The sequence below is a fragment of the Bubalus bubalis genome, chromosome 1 (assembly GCF_019923935.1).
Source record: "Bubalus bubalis isolate 160015118507 breed Murrah chromosome 1, NDDB_SH_1, whole genome shotgun sequence".
Lineage (NCBI taxonomy): Eukaryota > Metazoa > Chordata > Mammalia > Artiodactyla > Bovidae > Bubalus > Bubalus bubalis.
In genome coordinates, this window is record NC_059157.1 from 116,293,737 (window position 1) to 116,312,285 (window position 18,549).

Genomic DNA, 18,549 nt, shown 5'->3' on the forward strand with positions numbered 1-18,549 from the left:
GTCAGAAGTTTCAGGAGCTGATCAATTACCCTGGGACCCTCACCCATAATGTTGCCCTGAAAGCCCCTGGGGAATATGAATATTGTGAGCGTGGGCTGTCCATTCTCCTTGCTTGTTGCTCTGCAGTAAATGCTGTAGTTTCCTTTACAGCCCAGCAGTAGATTGGCTTCTGCTGTATTGGTAGAAGGAAGCAGTTGCAAATAGAAACCATATGGCTTTCAAAGTCTGAAATATTAACTGAGCCTTTACAGAAATTTTTTGCAGTGTCCTGCTTTAATCCATAACTGTCGACCTACAGATCCCCCAGCCTCACCACCCTGCTGCTCCAGGGCAAAAGTCAGGAAGGAGCAGACTTAGGATGCATTTTCTGCTTACGAGTGCACCAGACCTGGTCCTGTTTTAGAAAGCTGCATTATCCTGTCAGCTTCAAAAACTAAGAGAAGAAATTCGGCCAATACCATACTGACCAAAGGTCCCAAAATGGGAGATAGGGAGGTCTTCCGCTTTCTGCATTTCACATTGAAGGAGCTGTGGCATCACAGGTCTCCACCCTCACCATCTGTCTCACCTCCATGCTTCTGCGCATTCTATTTCCTGAGCTGAGGAAACACTCCCTTCACTCTTTAATGGGCTAACCATTTCAAGAGTCAGTTCAGACATGACTGAAGCCTTCCTTCATCTCTTGACAGATTGCCTCAATCTCCTATTACTCCTGGGCTGACCTCTAACATGGTCCTTACCATATGACATTCAAATTATTAGTCGATGTGTTTCCCTAACCTGACCATGAGCTCTTCAAGGACAGGGACAGGCCCAGAGGCAAGGATCATGCCTCAGGCATAGAGCACACAGTGGGTACTCGGTATATACCACTTATTGAAATGCACTGAACACTGGTGGATTAGTCAGCTCAGGCTGCCATAACAAAATACCACAGGCTGGGCGAATTTAACAATGGAAATTTATTTTCTGGAGGCTAGAAATCCAAGATCAAGATGCCAACAAGGTTGATTTCGACTGAGACCTTTCTCCTTGTCTGGCAGTGTCCTCACATGGCCTTTTCCTCTGTGCTCCCATAGAGAGAGATCTGGTTTATCATCTACTTTCTTTTTTTCCCCACATATTTTTTTAGCATAAATACTCAAAAATATTTAGTTCTATCTCTGAACTCCATTTAGTGTATCACACTGTTTTAGTTATTGTAGTTTTACATTAGCTTTTAATATCTAGTATAGTCTCACCTCATTGCCTTCTCCTTCAGAAGTTTCCTGGCTAGCCTAGATTGTTCATTTTTCATGTGAAATTGAAAACCAGCTTATCTAATTCCATATCCTTTTCCACCAAATGTCATTGGTGACTTTATTAATCTTGTTAAATTTATAGATTAAAGAGCATTCATATTTCATGATGTTAAGTCTTCCTATTGAAGTTCATGGTATACATGATATATGTATACATGTATACATATAAAGTATACATGGTATACTTTATATGCAAGTTTGTGTCCAGTAATATTTTAAAGTCTTCTTCAATAAATATTTCACATTCTTGGGAATTCTCTGGTGATCCAGTGGTTAGGACTCCTCACTTTCACTCTCAAGGGCCTAGGTTTTCTCCCTGGACAGGAAATGAGGTTCTCACAGCCACACGGTATGGTGCAGCCAAAAAGTAAATAAATAAAGAAAAACTAAAAGATAAAAAAAGTGTTTCACATTCTTGTTATGTTGGTAGCTAGGTTTTTTTTTCTTTTTGTTTTTAATATAAATGGGATTTCCCCATCTCCATGTCTGTTAACTGTTTGTTGTTTGTATACATGAAGATTTTTCATTCTGTATATTTATTTTGTACCCATATGTGTGAAATTCTTATTCTTTATAATTGGAGTGCTCTAGATGTGCAATCATATTGTCCAAATATAATGAGAACTTCACCATCTTTCCTATTTTATATCTGTTAATTTCCCTTTGAATACTTGGTCTTGGGCTAATACCTCAAGAACCATGTTAAATGATAATGATGATAATGAGTATCATCTATTTGGAACTTTAGTGAAATTGCTTCTAGTATTCCTCCATTAAGCATGATGCTGACTTTTAAGTTGAGATAGTTATGTTGTATTATGATAAAGAGGGAGCTGTCTTCTCATTTTCTTGAGTTTTATTAAGAATGTATATTGAGGGGCTTCCATGATTGTCCAGTGGCTAAGACTCTGTGTTCCCACTGCAGGGGCCAGGGTTCGATCCCTGGTCAGTCAACTGCATCCTGCATGCCGCAATTAAGAATATGATCTCACAACAAAGATCCTCGGATCGTCGCTAAGACTCAGTGCAGTCAAATAAATAATTTTTTTTTAATTAAGAAAAGAAAATGGATGTAAAGAATATATGTTGAATTTTATCAAATGCCTTTTCAGACTTTATGAAGAAAATCATTAGGATTTTTTCCTCCTTAAATCTATTATTATAGGTGAATAAACTTTCTGAAGCTTAATCATGCTTTTATTCTGGAAATGTACTACATTGTCATTTTTATAGTATAATTGACATATGACATTATATTTGTTTCAAGTGTACAACATAATGATTTGATATTTGTATATATTGCAAAATGATCACCACAATAATTCTAGTTAACATTGGCACCATATATTAGTTACAAAATTTTTTTTAAAGATCTATTCTCTTAGCAACTTTAAATATGCAATACATATTATTAGTAGTCACATGTTATATATTACATACCCATGACTTAACTATTTTATAATTAGAAGTTTGTACCTTTTGACTCCCTTCATCCATTTCTCTCACTCCCCAACCCTATGTCTGGCAACCACTTGTCTGTCACTGTATCTATAAACTTGGTTTGGTGGCTATTGTTTTAAATTCCATATATAAATGAGATCATATGGTATCTGTCTTTGTGTGACTTATTTCACTTAGGTCCATCCATGTCACAAATGGCAATATTTCTTTCTTTTTTTTATGTCTGAAGAATATTCCATTGTGTGTGTATACTATAACTTCTTTACCCATTCATCTATTTATTTATTTTTTGGTTGTGCTCGGTCTTTGTTGCTGCGTGGGCTTTTCTCTAGTTGCAGTGAGCAGGGGCTACTCTTTAATTGCAGTTGCCGGCTTCTTATTGTGGTCCTTCTCTTATTGCAGAGCACAGGCTCCAGGCACCTGGGCTTCAGTAGTGGCAGCACATGGGCTCAATAGTTGGGGCTCCCAGGCTCTAGAGCACAGGCTCAATAGTTGTGATGAACTTAGATGCTCCTGGGCATGTGGGATCTTCCAGGACTAGGGGTCAAATCTGTGTCTCCTGCATTTGCCAGCATATTCTTTACCACTGAGCCACCAAGAAAGCCCTCCATTCACCTGTTGATAGACACTTAAATTGTTTCCATGTCTTGGCTATTGAAAATAATGCTGCAACAAACATGAGGGTGCAGATATCTTTTTGAATTAGTGTTACTGTTTGCTTCAGATAAATACCCAAACGTGGTATTGCTGGATCATGTGGTAGTTCTTTTTTAATTTTTTGAGGAACCTCCATACTGTTTTCCATAGTGGTTACACCAGTTTACATTCACATCAACAGGGCACGAGTTCTTCTCCACATCCTCACTAACATTTGTTCTTTCTTTCCTTTTTGATAGTAGCCATTCTAACAGGTATAAGATGATATCTCATCATGGTTTACATTTGCATTTTCCTGATGATTAGTAATATTAAGCATCTTTTCATATACCTGTTGTCTCATCCTCTTCTTATAAGGATGCCAGTGTTACTGGATTAGGGTCCCACTCTTATGACCCCATCTAACCTAAGTTAAGGCTTAGGGCTTCCCTGGTGGCTCATTCAGTAAAGAATTTGCCTGCAATGCAAGAGACCTGGGTTTGATCCCTTGGGAAGATCCCCTGGAGGAGGGCATGGCAATCCACTCCAGTATTCTTGCCTGGAGAATCCCCATGGACAGAGGAACCTGGAAGGCTACAGTCCATGGGGTCACAGAGAGTCGGACATGACTGAGCATCTTTCACTCACTCAGCCTTAGTTAGCTTCTTAAAGGTCCTATCTCCAAAGTCACACTGAAAGCGAGAGCTTCAACCTATGAATTTGGGAGCCACAAAATTCAGTCTTATTAATAAGCTGGTGAACTTGAATTTGGAAGATAGGGGCTCTGGTACTGACTTTTACTGAACCTAATTAAATGCTTTTGGGCGGCAAGTCCATTATCCTCTAGGAGCCTCAACTTCATTTCTAACATGTGGCCAGTTTTACGGGGCTGTGGAGAAGCTGAAATGAGATCATGGCTGGAGGACATTTCATGGACTATAAGTTCCTACACAATAATAATTATTTAACTGTTTCTTCTATTAATATATTATCTTGCAGTAATTGATTTAAAATCCATTGTATCATTCAATATATATGCCAGGAATCATTGTTATTATTACCACATGACTTCCTAAAGGGAACTTTGTTTATAATTCGTACCCTCTCTTGCAGGAAAGGTTCAAGGCAGCACATGATGAAAACACTCATGTATGAGAGGGCATTACCTGTCACTTCTCACAGAGGCTGCAGAAAAGGCCCAGGAAGCTGTTGATGAGATGAATGACCACCAGAAGAATCTGAAGGAGGCTGATGCACAGAAGGGTGGAGAAGAAGCACACGTGCCAAATGACAGCTTTAGAAGGCTCCAGGCAGACAGAGTTCCAGAGTGAATGGTCATACAGATAATTCCTGTCCCCAAAAATAAGGAGACCAGGGTTTGGAATAAGTAAGAAAAGTCCAAGCAACCTCAGTAGAAACCTGGGTTCACCCTCAGCTCAGGTCGTAGCATTAGACTTTTGAGGGTGACTCTTTTTGTATTTGCAATTTTCTAAGAATCAGAGAAGCAGGATGCTAGAGTGCATGACCAAAAGGGATTTGTAGCCCACGTGTGTGTCTTTCTCTTTCTAAAAAACTGCAAATCCAAGTTCCATCCATTTACCTGTTATGCAGGTCTTTGAATGGGTAACCATGTTTCCAAGCCTGTGTCTGATTCAAGGGTGAGACATCAAACATGCAAAAAGGACCATCTTTCAGGGCTACTCCAGAAGTGATAAAGCAAATCAAGGCTCCAAGCAAAGCCAGGCCACTTGACAACAGAGCAATAAGCATCTACACAAGGAGAGAAGAAACAGTGAGCCTGAGATGGGGTCATGACTTGGTGACTAGGTGACTTGTGGTGCGATCTGGACAAGTCTCACTTCTCTGGTTCTCAGGCTTTCCCCAGTCATGGGGATAATTCTACCCACAGCACCTCCTTGAAAACATAACCAAGGTAGGGTTGGTTGACAAGGGATCACTGAGGATAACCAGGAAGAGGTGGGAAAGAAGGAACAGAAGGGGGAAGGGGGAAACACTGGCACCTTGACCAGGCAGCAAGCTCAGCCTAACTCAACAGGCTCTTCAGAGCTTCTCAGCAGATTGGCATCAAAAACTTGTACACTCAGACTGCAGTCATTTAGTCTCTGGCTTAAAGGGTCAGACTGGTTATCCAGGCCCCACTCCAACCCTTTTAAGGGAAAGCTATATTTTTTCAAAAATTCCAAGCTGCCATCCATTATTCCTCTCTTTCTCAAATCAAGGAAGGGAGGAAGAAGGAGAAGAAGAAAGGAAAGGAGGGAGGGAGGGAGGGAGGGAGACAGAGACAGAGAGACGGGGAGACCAAGTCAGAGATTACACTCTGAAATGACTTGAGTTCTGCCATTGTACTTTTCTAGTCTGTGCACCACTCATTTCCCTCCCAAAAGATAGCAACGTGTTTAATTCCTTGGCAGGATTCTAACTTCCAAATTGGTTTCTTTCTCAGAGTACGAGATTTTTTTTTCACCTTCCAAAAGAACATATTTTAAAAGTTTAAATAAAACATACACACACACACACACACATATATATATATACACACACAGAAACCATATATAGTTTTTATATAGAATCATTGAATCATTTTCCCACTGATGTCAAGCTGGTTTAAAACTCAGGAGGGTCCAAAGAAAGATGCATAGTAAGTTTTGACTCTTATTTTAAAAGATTCAAGATGAATTAGTCTGACATAAGCCTAGGATGGTGGTTCTGGAAATATGGTCCCTGTCACAGCAACATTACATCACCTGAAAACTTGTTAGAAATGCAAATTCTCCCCTCAACCCAGTCCCATGGAGTCAGAAACTCTCGGGGTGGGGGGTGCCAGCAATCTGTGTTTTAGCACAACCTGCAGGGATTCTGATGCACGCATTCAAGTCTGAGGGCCGCTTGCCTAGGGGAAAACCAGACACGACTGAGAACAGATAGTGAATGAGATATGTGGGTGTTTATATTTAATTCTTTAACATGTAATTCTAAATCAGTGGGGTTCCCAACATGTGGGTTGTAGATTATCAAAGCAGACTGTAGATTTACTGTAAAAAGGACACAGATTCATGTGTCTGAGGCTGAATGAGCAATACACCTTATACACTTACGTACTGAGATATTTTTTCAAGTATATATAGATGCTGCTACTGTAATTAATAAAGTGCACATTTATTCTGGGCCTCAGTTTCATTTTCTGTGAAACGGAGACGTTAGACTAGAATCTAGTCATCAGATCTCTGGAGAAACTTTCAGCTCTAAAAAAAAAAATAGCCAGGAAATTTTCTATCAATGACACATGACTACAAAGAACGTAATTCATGTCCATATTGTTCAACAGGCTAAAACTAATAATAAGAACAGCTCATGTATAACTGAATCACTTTGCTGTACTGTAGAAATTAACAGGACATTGTAAATAACCATACTTCAATAAAATAAATTTTAAAAGAACAGTTCCCCACAAATGTGTTCATTAACACTCCTTGGACTAGGTTCTCTCATTTTAACAGAAGGACCTCAGGTTCAGAAACTTTGCCCGAGACCAGAGCTTAGGGCTTTTAAGAAGTATGGTCAGGACTTGACTTCATACCCCAAAACTGAAATTGCCTCGTCACTCTGCCTCTAAAGTTGTAGAATGTGGGGACATTCTGGCTCTTAGAAGAGTAGAATTGGGTTCTTACCCTTCGGCAGGGCCCGATCTTACTGAAGCAGCCATATCTCCAGCCCATCAGGGAGATCAGGGTAGCTGCAGTGAGAACCTGGAAGAAGAGGGAGTTTGTTAAGACGAGATTAGGTAATTTACATCTCTAATTGCCACCTAAGGCTGTTGAAACAGAGTGGTTGGACATATCACATGGACTTAGTTATCCTGTATTTCCCAGAGGGTTTGGCTTTGACTGTCAGGACCCAATTTTGACTGACTAGCCTGATGTGATTCTTTGGACAGCAGCGTTCACACCCAGCCTACCTAGTCCAAAATCCAGCAAACTTTCATCAGCCTTCCTAGGGTCTTCTATCCCTTGGAATTGCTATAGATTCACAATCAGTTTGTTAATTCAAACTTGTTTTCAAGAAATTACAAAACTCCTTCCCTCACCCTGACTTTGTTGCTCCACCCCTGGGGGACACTTTGGGAATTCATACTCAGGGAACCCTGGACACTTACCATGAGGCCTCCTCCCCAGAGCCCAGAGCCCAGCATGGCATGCCTGCCAATGAGGCCCCTCAACAGGTAGGTCACATTCCAGTTAGGAAACAGGAGCAATGTGTTGGCCACAGCAGCAAACAGGGCTGTAGTCCCAAGGCTCAGCCCCAGAATGCGGGAACAGGTCCGTGAGCATGCCATCACACAGGGAGAGGACAGTGTCCTGGAACCAATGGAAGGAGGGTCATGTAGCTCTGTTACTGGGACTGACAGGTAGGGGAAACCCCCAGAGCACATGGCGGGGTGTCATCCTCTTGCTTTAAAAATTGTCATTTTCAAGGTGTCCATTGTCACAACTTCCATTCAACATTGTACAGGGGATCTTTTCCAGTGCAATAAGAAAATAAAAAGCATCAAAAGCCACAGATACAAAAGAAAGAAGTAAGAATGTCATTAGTCACAGGTAACATGATTATCTGCATGGAAAATTATAAGGAATCTATTAAAAAGTTACTAGAATGAATAGGTGAGTTTAGCAAGGTTACCAAATAAAAAATTAAATATACAAAAATCAATTGTATTTCTATATATAAGCAATGATAAATTATAAAATTTAAAATAATATTTATAATAGCATAAAATATTAATAGAAAATACAGATAAATTTAACAAAATCTGTGCAAGACCTGTACACTAAAAATTATAAAACATTGCTGAAAAAAAGAAAACCCAAATAAATGCAGAGATAAACATGCTCACGAATCAAAAGACTCAATATCAATGCAACCTCAGTCAAAATTCTACTAGAGTTTTGTTGTAGAAATTGGCAAGCTGAATCTAAATTTACATGGAAAAACAAAGAACCTAGATTTTTCAAAACAATTTTGAAAAAAAGAACAAAGGGAGGACTTATGTGATTTTAAGACAAATAAAGCTACAGTAATCCCTCAGTGAAGTAATGATGTATACAGACATATGGACCACTGGGACAGACTGGAGAATTCAGAAATAGAGTTATACACATACAATCAAATGATTTTTGAAAAAGATATTTTAGTAGGAAAAGGAGAATCTCTTCAACAAATGATCCTGGAACAATCCATATGTAAAACAAAAATATGTATTTTGCCTATTACTGGTAACCTTATTCAATAATTAACTTGAAATGGACCATGGATCTAAAATCTAATACAAATTTTCTTTTAAAAATGGAGAAAATCATTGGGATTTTGGATTAGATAAAGATTTATTAGAATACAAAAAATACAAGCTATAAAAAGTGAAAAATAACTTCAGAATTAAAAACTTTTGCACTTTAAAACTACCATTCAGGGGAGTTCCCTAGTGGCCTAGTGGTTAAGGATTCTGAGCTTTCACTTCTGGAGCCTGGGTTCAATCCCTGGTCAGGGTACTGAGACTCCTCCACAAGTCATGTGGCATGGCCAAAAATCCCCCCAAAACAAAAACACAATAAGCTACTGATACATGCAACAACATGGATGAATCTCCAAGGCATCATGCTAAATGAATGAAGCCAGAAAACTACTCACTGTATGATTCTGTTTATATGAACTTCTAGAAAAGGCAGAACTATAGTCTAGTGATGGGATCAGTGGTTGCCAGGTGCTGGGAATAGAAGAGGGGATTAATATAAGGGACACAAGGAAACTTTTTGAGGTGATAGAAATGTTCTAAATCCAGATTCTGGTGAATACCACAACTACATATATTGACAAAACTCACCAAATTACTCTTAAAATTTGTGAATTTTGTATTTTAATTGTATATGAGTAAAATTGATTAAAAATTAAAAGTTTGTGTCCAGATAGGTTGAAAAATGCCTCCTCCACACCGATACTTTTAGCCATTTCTCCCTTTTAAATTTTCACTGATCTGTGAGCTTTTTATGTATATGAATTAGAATAGGACTAGTATTTGGTAGACTCAGGTCAGTGTGAATCTGAAAAAACCTATACCATGACATCTCCAAGAAGTGGTTTGTTGCCACTTTGCAATTCAGTTACATGTCTGTCTCAACTTAAGGCTCTTGACACTCCTCTCCTAACAGACAGCTTTGCCCATAATCAGAAAATATGTGTGGATCAGAGCCTCCACCCCAATCTCTCTTTTACATATAAACATATAACTAAATATATAATATTTCAGAGTTAAAGAATTAAGCATAATGTATATATTTGCCCTTACTAGTTGTGTGGAATAATTGAACAACATCCATGTAAACACAACTGGTTTACAAAATGGATCCTTACCTCTAAGAAATATTACTATCATCTTCCAGTACTCCTTCCTGGGAAGGACTATCCTAAATTTTAATTTTATCATACCTTTTTAAAAATGGTTTTACAAATTATGAACTTAATTAAAAACAAACAAACCACCTTAATTAGCCTAGCATTTTTTATTTGTCCAGACTTCATCTTTTATAGAGACTGGTGTCAGACACAGCATTGAGAAGTCCATTTGGGTGGGGCGTGAAGGGATGGGGTGCTCTTGTGCTGTTGGCCCCCACCTCACACATTCCCCAGCCTCTGCAGTCCTTGGTGATCTTTTACTTCTCCTAATCTCAGAGCCCAAACATCTCAGCAGCTCCTCCCAGCAGGGAATTTCCTGATGCAATTGCTAATATTTTAGTGGGATGAGTTGCCTTCACCATGTGCCCTCTGCACTGGGTTTTTGCTCTCTAAGCCATATTTCTCACGGTGAGTAAAATAACTTGTCCCTGATGAAAGCAAGTTCAGATCTCTGTGGAGGCGCGGCACACGTTGGAGCAGATGGGGGTAGGATAAGGAGGAACAGTGGCCCTTTCCCCTGAGAGACAAGGGGCCTAGAGGGAAGGGGAGGCACCAGGGATCAGGAGGGATGGCGTGTCCCTTCCCCGACCCCTGTCCCCCAGCGGAGCACCACGGAGCCATCTTTTCCTGAAGTAGTCCTCCAAGCCGATATGGTACCGGCTGTTTCCTCCCTAGGATTGTAGTCAGGAGACAGGGCGCCTGTAAGGTAACAACTCCTCACCCCTAACAGTGTGTGATGCAGCCTCCAGCTGGTCTCTCAGGGCGTGTCTCCAATTCAGGGTTGAACTAACCAATCCAGGCTGTTAGCAAATTAACCTACACACCTCCCAGATGACTGACATTTTGTTAGGGGCCCAAGAAAGGACTGGTGTGTGGCTGGACTTGGAGGCATACTCTCTGGCTGGGAGAAACTTCTGTTCAGGAATGCCTTCAGCTGCCTTTGAATCATTCCACCTATGAGTAAGGCCTGTCTAGACATAGATCACTGACATGGACAGGCCCTAATCTCTTCTATGGACTTTTTTCCAATCTGGAGTTTTAGAAGGGAAACTAGGGGCTTCCCTGGTGGCCCAGTGGTTAAGACCTTGTGCTACCAATGCAGAGGGCCCAGGTTCCATCTCTGATCAGAGAACTAGACCCCACAGGCCAACTGAAAAGATCCCTCATGTCACAAGGAAGAAGATCAAAGGTGCCACATGCTGCAACTAAGACCCGGTGCAGCTAAATAAATAAATAAGGGAAAGGAAAAGACATGAACATGCAGAGGAAAACTAAATTGAGCATGGCCTTTGGGATGAGTGGGATTCAGAGGATCCTGGCTTGTCCTACTTCTCTGCTGAAAGCACTTGTGCTGCTGCTGCATCTCGCAGGGCAGTGGCTCAGTTTGAATTTCACTTCCTCCCTGACTTTGTTCCTCTAGAAATCACAATATTTTTAGAAATGCTTCCACAAATGTGAGCCAGGAGATTAGGAAAGAGTTTGGCTAATTTGATATGTGAAGAGACAAGCTGGGTCATAAGGTAAAACTTTACAACCAGGCTTTAGGGGAGGCCCTGATCTAAGATGAGATCTGGGGTAAGTGAACAAACAACTCATTAGCTAGATGTCTGGGTAACAGTTTTAAGTGATCAGCTAAGTCTTAAGGCGATGGCACCCCACTCCAGTACTCTTGCCTAGAAAATCCCATGGACGGAGGAGTCTGGTAGGCTGCAGTCCATGGGGTCACGAAGAGTTGGACAAGACTGAGCTACTTCACTTTCACTTTTCACTTTCATGCATTGGAGAAGGAAATGGCAACCCACTTCAGTGTTCTTGCTTGGAGAATCCCAGGAACCGGGGAGCCTGGTGGGCTGCCGTCTATGGGGTCACACAGAGTCGGACACGACTGAAGCAACTTAGCAGCAGCAGCAGCAAGTCATATAGAAGAGCTTGTAAATTCTGTGTGTCTCTAGATCTACCTTACTTATTACTTAGCCAGCCTTTTTATCATTCTTTCATCAAAATATTATATTAAGTGACCACTGTCTGCCAAGGCATTATTCACTCTGGTGAACCAGAGACAACCTCTTCTCTTGAGGAACTTAAAAGTCTGGTGGGGACACTAACCAGGCAATGAGCAAGTACTGAGCCATGGACTTCAGCCTACCAGGCTCCTCCATCCATGGGATTTTCCAGGCAAGAGTACTGGAGTGGGTTGCCATTGCCTTCTCCGGAGTACTGAGCAGAACTGTCCAACTGAAGGTGTGATGGGAGCACCAGAGGATCACCTAATCCTGCCTGCAGAAGCATGCAGAGCCTCCTGGAGGAAGTGCTATCCAAGCTAAAACTTAACAAGGTATTAGATGGGCAAAGTTTGGAAGGGAAAAGTATTCTAAGCATGTGTAAAGGTTTGAAGTTGATAGACTGAGGCAAAGAGATGTTAAATTGCCTGAAGTCACACAGAGCTCAGCGGCTGAGGCAGGTATCCTCTGGATTAGAAGTTTGTGTTCTTAAAAGCTAGACCAAACTATTAGCTGGCCATCCCCTCACTGGGCCCTTTCCTTTCTGCTTACCTGCTTCCAGTGGCAAGAATCAGGATGAGAGACAGAGAACCTGGAAAAGGGCTCCGTGTTCAGAGTGGGTTTAAACTCCTGTGGCCTCAGCTGGGACCTGCAGGGCTGGACTGCAGGCTGTTCTTTCCGGACTCCTGCAAAGGGCCAGGGAGGCACTGTTTTTATGCAGAGGTCACTCAGGCGGGTGCATGGTGTGGAGACATGCCCCCACAACACTGCCTACAGATGTCCATCAAGGAAGCTCTCCTCTTCTGAAGAGCCCTCTCCTGATGACCCACCCTCTGCTCATTTTCATGTGACACTAAGAAAGGAACCAGGAGGCATGGCCTCGTGAGCTAAAATGCCTGAGTCAGAGGGTGGTACCCATGAGAAATATCTTAACCTCCCTTCTTTCCCAAGCGGCAACAGTGTTTCACACACTATCTGCACATATCTGTTTCACTCTCTGCAAAGTTTGGGCTCTTTGAAAAAAACAGCACCAAGCAGGGCAACCATTTTTTTCCTTATCACCTCCCTTACTTTGCTCTTCACTGTGCTTTTTAATAGCTTTTTAACTTTCTAACTTTCAAGCTCCAGGCCACCATCATCTTGTACCACTATTTTAATAGTAGAGTGTTTGCTATTAGATAAGCCATTGGGTTCAGAACAGAAATACCTTCTAAAATCTGAATGATATCTGACAGTCTGCCATCAAATCATTCTAATTGCCTAACTATGAAATGTTCTGGTAGCTCAGTGCCTGCAATGCAGGAGACCCGTTTGATCCCTGGCTTGGGAAGATCCCCTAGAGAAGGGATAAGCTACCTACTCTGGTTTTCTCGGGCTTCCCTGGTGGTTCAGATGGTAAAGAATATGCCTGCAATGCGGGAGACCTGGGTTTGATCGCTGGGTTGGGAAGATTCCCTGGAGAAGGGAACGGCTACCCACTCCAGTATTCTTGCCTGGAGAATTCCATGGACAGAGGAGCCTGGCGGGCTACAGTCCATGGGTTCCCAAAGAGTCAGACAGGACTGAATAACTTTCACTTTCTTTCATGAAATGTTCTAACAGATACTGTATGTAAAATCCTTTTGCTGAAATCCAAGAAAATGAGAGGGCTTGCATCTTATGCTGTGAGAGGAATCTTGCCTCTTATTTCTCAAAATAAACTTGTGAGGTAGGTATCATTTTGTAAATGAGAAACTGAGGCCCAGATTATTACTGAGGCTCAATGAACTATGCAAGTTCACATAGCTAATAGGTATTTGTAGCAGAAATTGAGACCCGGATCTCTTAGATGCTGAAGCACTTTAGCATTGCCTCCAAGAAGCTAGTTGGAATTTGGGTTGGAGGAAAAAAATCTCAAATATCAATGTGTGGGGCTGTAGAGTGTAGTTAGATGACATAGGATAATTTCCACAAACTCACTCACTGTTACTCTGAGCAAGTCAAATTCCTCTGGGCTATAATCTCTTCATATGCGTGATGAAGCTAATCTAATACTTAGTTTACTTGCTTTAAGTCTGCTGTAAAGATCTAATGAGATAGTTTGTGAATGTGTTTTATAAGGTGAATAATGTTTGTTCTTAATATAAAGCTTTTTGAGTCCTCAGCCTAGTATCTTCTATCAAAATTCAATTCTCTGGGTGACGTAAGAATTCACTTGGGCTCTAAATGATTCCCTTTTATCATGAAAATGGAAACTGGATCCTATTTAATGAACTTTCCCAGAGTGGTTTATAGGCTTTTGTGTCAGGCACATATACATCTGCATGCACAGAAATTTCATAGAAAACATAGAAAGCTTATATACAGTTTAAAGGAGTATTAATAACATAATTTTCCTTCTCCATACATAAGAACACCAAGGGTTTATTATGTATGTTTTTATGTTTCTCATAAAAACACCAAGGGTTTTTTCAGTATTGTTTGTTTTCATCATTAGTAGAATCTCTGTGCAGTTACTCCAGCCAGTGCATGAATTCATTCATTAATCAAGCGATTCCTGAGTTCCTACTGTGTTCTAAGCTCTATGCTAGATTCTGAGTCTACAGAGCAGAGTAAGATACAGCAGCAGCCCCTGCCCTCATGAATCTCAACTGTGGGGGAAGAGGCATATAAATACATAGGTAAGTAAAAATGAAGTGGAAAGTGGCAAAGATTTTTTAAACAGGACATGAAAAGCAGGGACCATAAAGAAAAAGACTGATAAATGGAACTTAAAATCTTAAGAACCACTTTTCAAAAGACATTATGAGAGTGAAAAAGCAAACTACAGATAGGAAAAAACATTCACAATATATACGACAAACGTCTCATGCCTGGAATTACAAAGAACTCCTACAAACCAGTGAAGAAAAAGACAAAAACAGTAAAAACTGGGCAAATGACTTGAGCAGACACTTCTCAAAAAGGATCACCAAATGGCCAATTAGTATATGAAAAGCTCTAACTCATTAAGAAAAGGCAAATTAAAACCACAATGGATACTACCAAACACCTACTGGAATGGCTTGAATTAAAAACATTGGTAAGAATGTGAAGCAATTGGAATGGAACATTGCCGGTGGGAGTGTAAATAAGTATGACCACTTTGGTTAACTGTTTGGCAATATCATTTAGCAAATGAAATATTCACCTACATTGTGACATAGCTATTCCCATCCTAGGTATTCCCCAGCAAAGGAAAATGCTGGAATTTGACTTTAACACCTTAAAGAGCTAAACACAGTTTGGGTTGGTGAGGGCAGTTTAAGTCTTTGTGACAAATAATTCAATGATAAATCTTATGAACAAGACCCTTCTTTTAGAAACTATATACTTGCTATAAACAATTATACTAAGTAAGGCCAGCTTATGTCAAATTCTTCATTCCCTTTTGGTAAGACCTCTATGGTCACAGAGGCCTGGTCACTGCTGTGACAGAATTAAACATTATCTTTTTGCAGATATGTTAATGATATTAGAAGTTGGCTCTATTAGAGGCACAGCTACTAATTATCACTTGGTTGGTGATACTTCTACGGGGAAGCAAACGGGAATCCAGGGAGGGCACAAATTAATGGAGCCTGGGTGGGAAAACTATTTGCCTAATGCCATAAAAGGCTTCCCAAGGCTGAAAGGCTTTCAAAAACAGAATAGATGTTCCATCCTCGATTGGAGGTGGGATTTGAGCAAGGAATAAAGGAAGTTAAGATGGAATTCACTGGTAGAAGGGAAAAGGAAAAGATGATTACAATCAGGCCAGTCTTTCCTAAACAAGAGTGACAGACTCATCAGCTTCCTTGTGGGTGGGTTTCAGCCTCAACGGACAGCTGACTAAATAAGGAAGCATATTTTCCTTAATTGGAGACAGAGGAAAAAAAAAAGGAAGATAAAAAATGTTGAAAGAGTTGCCATTTATACCAGTTCACTGAAGAGGAAGTTTGGGATTTTTTTCCCTTTTTTTCTTCATTAGTATAAAAATATAACAAATACTCAAATTAAGCTTCCATCTCCAACACCACACTGAAACTATTCTTAGTCTTCAATGACTTCTTGTCTATTGAACACTTGACCCTAGACAGAATTAGACAGTTGGCGACTAGATGCTTCTTGAACGTTCTCACTCTTGGCTCCCTTGACAGCTCACTCTGGTGTTGCTCCTCCTTCACGGGTCACACCTCCTAGACTGGGCCTCTTCATGTTGGTAATCTCCAGGCCTGGGTTCTGGACCATCTTCTCTTTCTCCCTAGTGACCTCATTCTTTCTCATGGCTCTAAATTCCATCTGTAACACTGATGATTTCTAAAATCTCTTAGGTTCAGTTCACCTCTCCTCCAAGCATCAGAACCATGTGTTCAACATGCTGTACTACACCTGCACTTGGAAGTGCCGCAGTGAACACATCCAAAATGGTTTTTCCACTACATCTGCTTGATCCACCAGTCTTTCTGTCTCAAGAATGACATCACTACCTACCCACTGCCTCAAACTTGCCATCCTTCATTTCCCTTTCCCTCACTGCCCCACATCTAATCCAACAGCTGTCTTTACATTTTTACTTTAAAACGCATCATACACTACACCGCAGTTCCATTGCTACTACTCTAGTCCAGGCAATTTCCGCTTTGTACCCTAATCACTGCAACAGTCTCTTTGCCAGTTTATCTCCACATTCACAGCTTCTCATTAAACTATTAACAGTATATGTACTCTTTACCAGGCCTAATGTGTTACATGACCTGGCTTTTACATATTTTATACCACTCCTTTTGCTTACTACATGCCAGACACATTGGCCTTCCCTCAATACCTCGGATACATCAAGAACTTTGCTGCTCCATAGCCCTTATACTTGTTCTCCTTGGAAATTTTCCTACTTTTAGCATGGGCCACCTTTTCATCCTTCCTGTGTCAGCCTAAAAGTTAACTCCCCAACATATTATTTAAAGCAGAATTCTCTACTGGCTCCTTTCCCAGTTCTGTTCATAGAGTTTGAATAAAATCTGTTATTTTTTTCATTTGTTTACCATCTGTATTCCTAACTGAAAAGGAGGTTCTCTGAGGGCAGGGACTGTGTCTGTTTTGGTCATCACAATCTCTGTAACTCTTGGCTTTTCTCCCATTAATTTAGTAATTACTTTTTTCCTTCACCTAAGCTGAGTTGCCGGGAGCAGGCATATTGCATATTGAGTGCATATCGCATATTGAGTGCAGCACTTTCCACAGCATCATCTTTCAGGATCTGGAATAGCTCAACTGGAATTCTATCACTGCCAGGAGCCAGCGTGAGGAACTCCGTCCATGGCAAAGGTCATGAGGAAGGAGGCTTGGCATACGCAAAGGCAGGATCGAGCCTCAGGAGTACCAAAACCAGAGTCTGCCTACTTTCTGCTTTGTGCTCTCACCTACACCTCTGACTTTACAGGGGGGCTGTCCCCCACTACCTCTCTCTGAAAAAAGAGTTAGCTTACAGTTAATAATTCCTGGGTATGACAGCGTTTCAACCTACAAACTCCTTTGGAAATCCTCTAGCCTGCCTGAATAGGTTTTTCCGGCCACATGTGATTGTTCAGAGCCTCCCAACTGTGAGAGGCAGGAGATGTTCTAAACTGTCTAAACACAGATTCCTTTGAGTAGTTCAAAGACTGATTAGAAATTGTATTGGTGAAGGGTTTTTCACTTATTGGGCCAATGTTTGCTGCTAAGTCTACATACCCCTTACCTACTGTGTCCTTGGCAGTGTATTGATTGATATAATGGGTGTATAGAAATGTAAGTAGTAGCCTCAATGTCTGTAACCTTGGACCCTTGAGTTAATTCTTTTCTTGATTGAGCCCACCTCACCTTTGCCCTATAGGAATGCAGCTTTGTCCAATGCTTTTTTGGAGGCTGGCGCCTGACTTTGGAATAATCACCTTTAGAGAAAAATAAGTTTCTTAAAATGTCAACCGGCCTCCTGGCCAGAAGATGATGTAAATCACCTAAACTTTTGCATATGATAAGTTTGAAAGCCTGGCTTACTGCATGACTCTACCCCTTCCCCCATTATCCTCTATGCATAACTTAAGGTATAAAAACTACTTTGGAAAATAAAGTGCGGGCCTTGTTCACCGAAACTTGGTCTCCCCGTGTCGTTCTTTCTCTCACCTTCTGGCTGAATTATTCAGCCTCTTTTCTCCACTAAATTTCCTCACTAAGCTATCCTTATTCTATTACTCTTTATATCTTTGATGAATATTTAAATAAATAGGTCGCCGATGCCGTCTCTCCTTCGAATACCCTGGATCAGCCGGGGCTGGACCCCGACACTGAGTCCTTAGTCATTAGTCACTGCTGGTCTGAAAGACTAGACTCTATGTGACATATTCATTGGACTGCCAATACGTCAAATATACAATCTTAGTTTCCTTACAAGGCTATCTAACCCAACAATTTCATGAACAGTTCAGCCAACATTCATAGAGCTTTCATCATGAATGTTCAACATATAACTAAGAGTAGAGAAGAAGCTAACAAACGTTACCCTTGATAATAGAATGATGAACTAACCTTTGTCAGTAAACACCAGTGTCCTCAACATGAGAACATGAGGGCAAGCAAAACTGAATTATATTAACAAAAGTATCAATAGTACCCAGTCTTACCTCACAAAAGCAGTAATGCAAAAAAAC

General features: G+C 40.8%; 1 protein-coding gene across 2 annotated transcripts; it reads right to left on the minus strand.

Moving 5' to 3' along the window:
* Positions 1-3,316: 3,316 nt before the first annotated feature.
* On the minus strand, positions 3,317-13,211 carry TM4SF19 (transmembrane 4 L six family member 19). 2 transcript variants are annotated; one of them, XM_006054238.3, is made up of 6 exons: positions 12,416-13,211; positions 7,573-7,774; positions 7,088-7,165; positions 4,999-5,168; positions 4,565-4,748; positions 3,317-3,377 (listed from the first exon to the last, which is right to left on the minus strand). In XM_006054238.3, the coding sequence occupies exons 2-5, from the start codon at positions 7,750-7,752 to the stop codon at positions 4,568-4,570; spliced, it is 609 nt and encodes a 202-aa protein (XP_006054300.1). In that variant the 5' UTR covers positions 7,753-7,774; positions 12,416-13,211; the 3' UTR covers positions 3,317-3,377; positions 4,565-4,567. The 2 variants fall into 2 exon arrangements, with proteins under 2 accessions (XP_006054300.1, XP_044798901.1); XM_044942966.1 differs by lacking the exon at positions 3,317-3,377 and having other exon boundaries at positions 3,468-4,748.
* Positions 13,212-18,549: the final 5,338 nt, after the last annotated feature.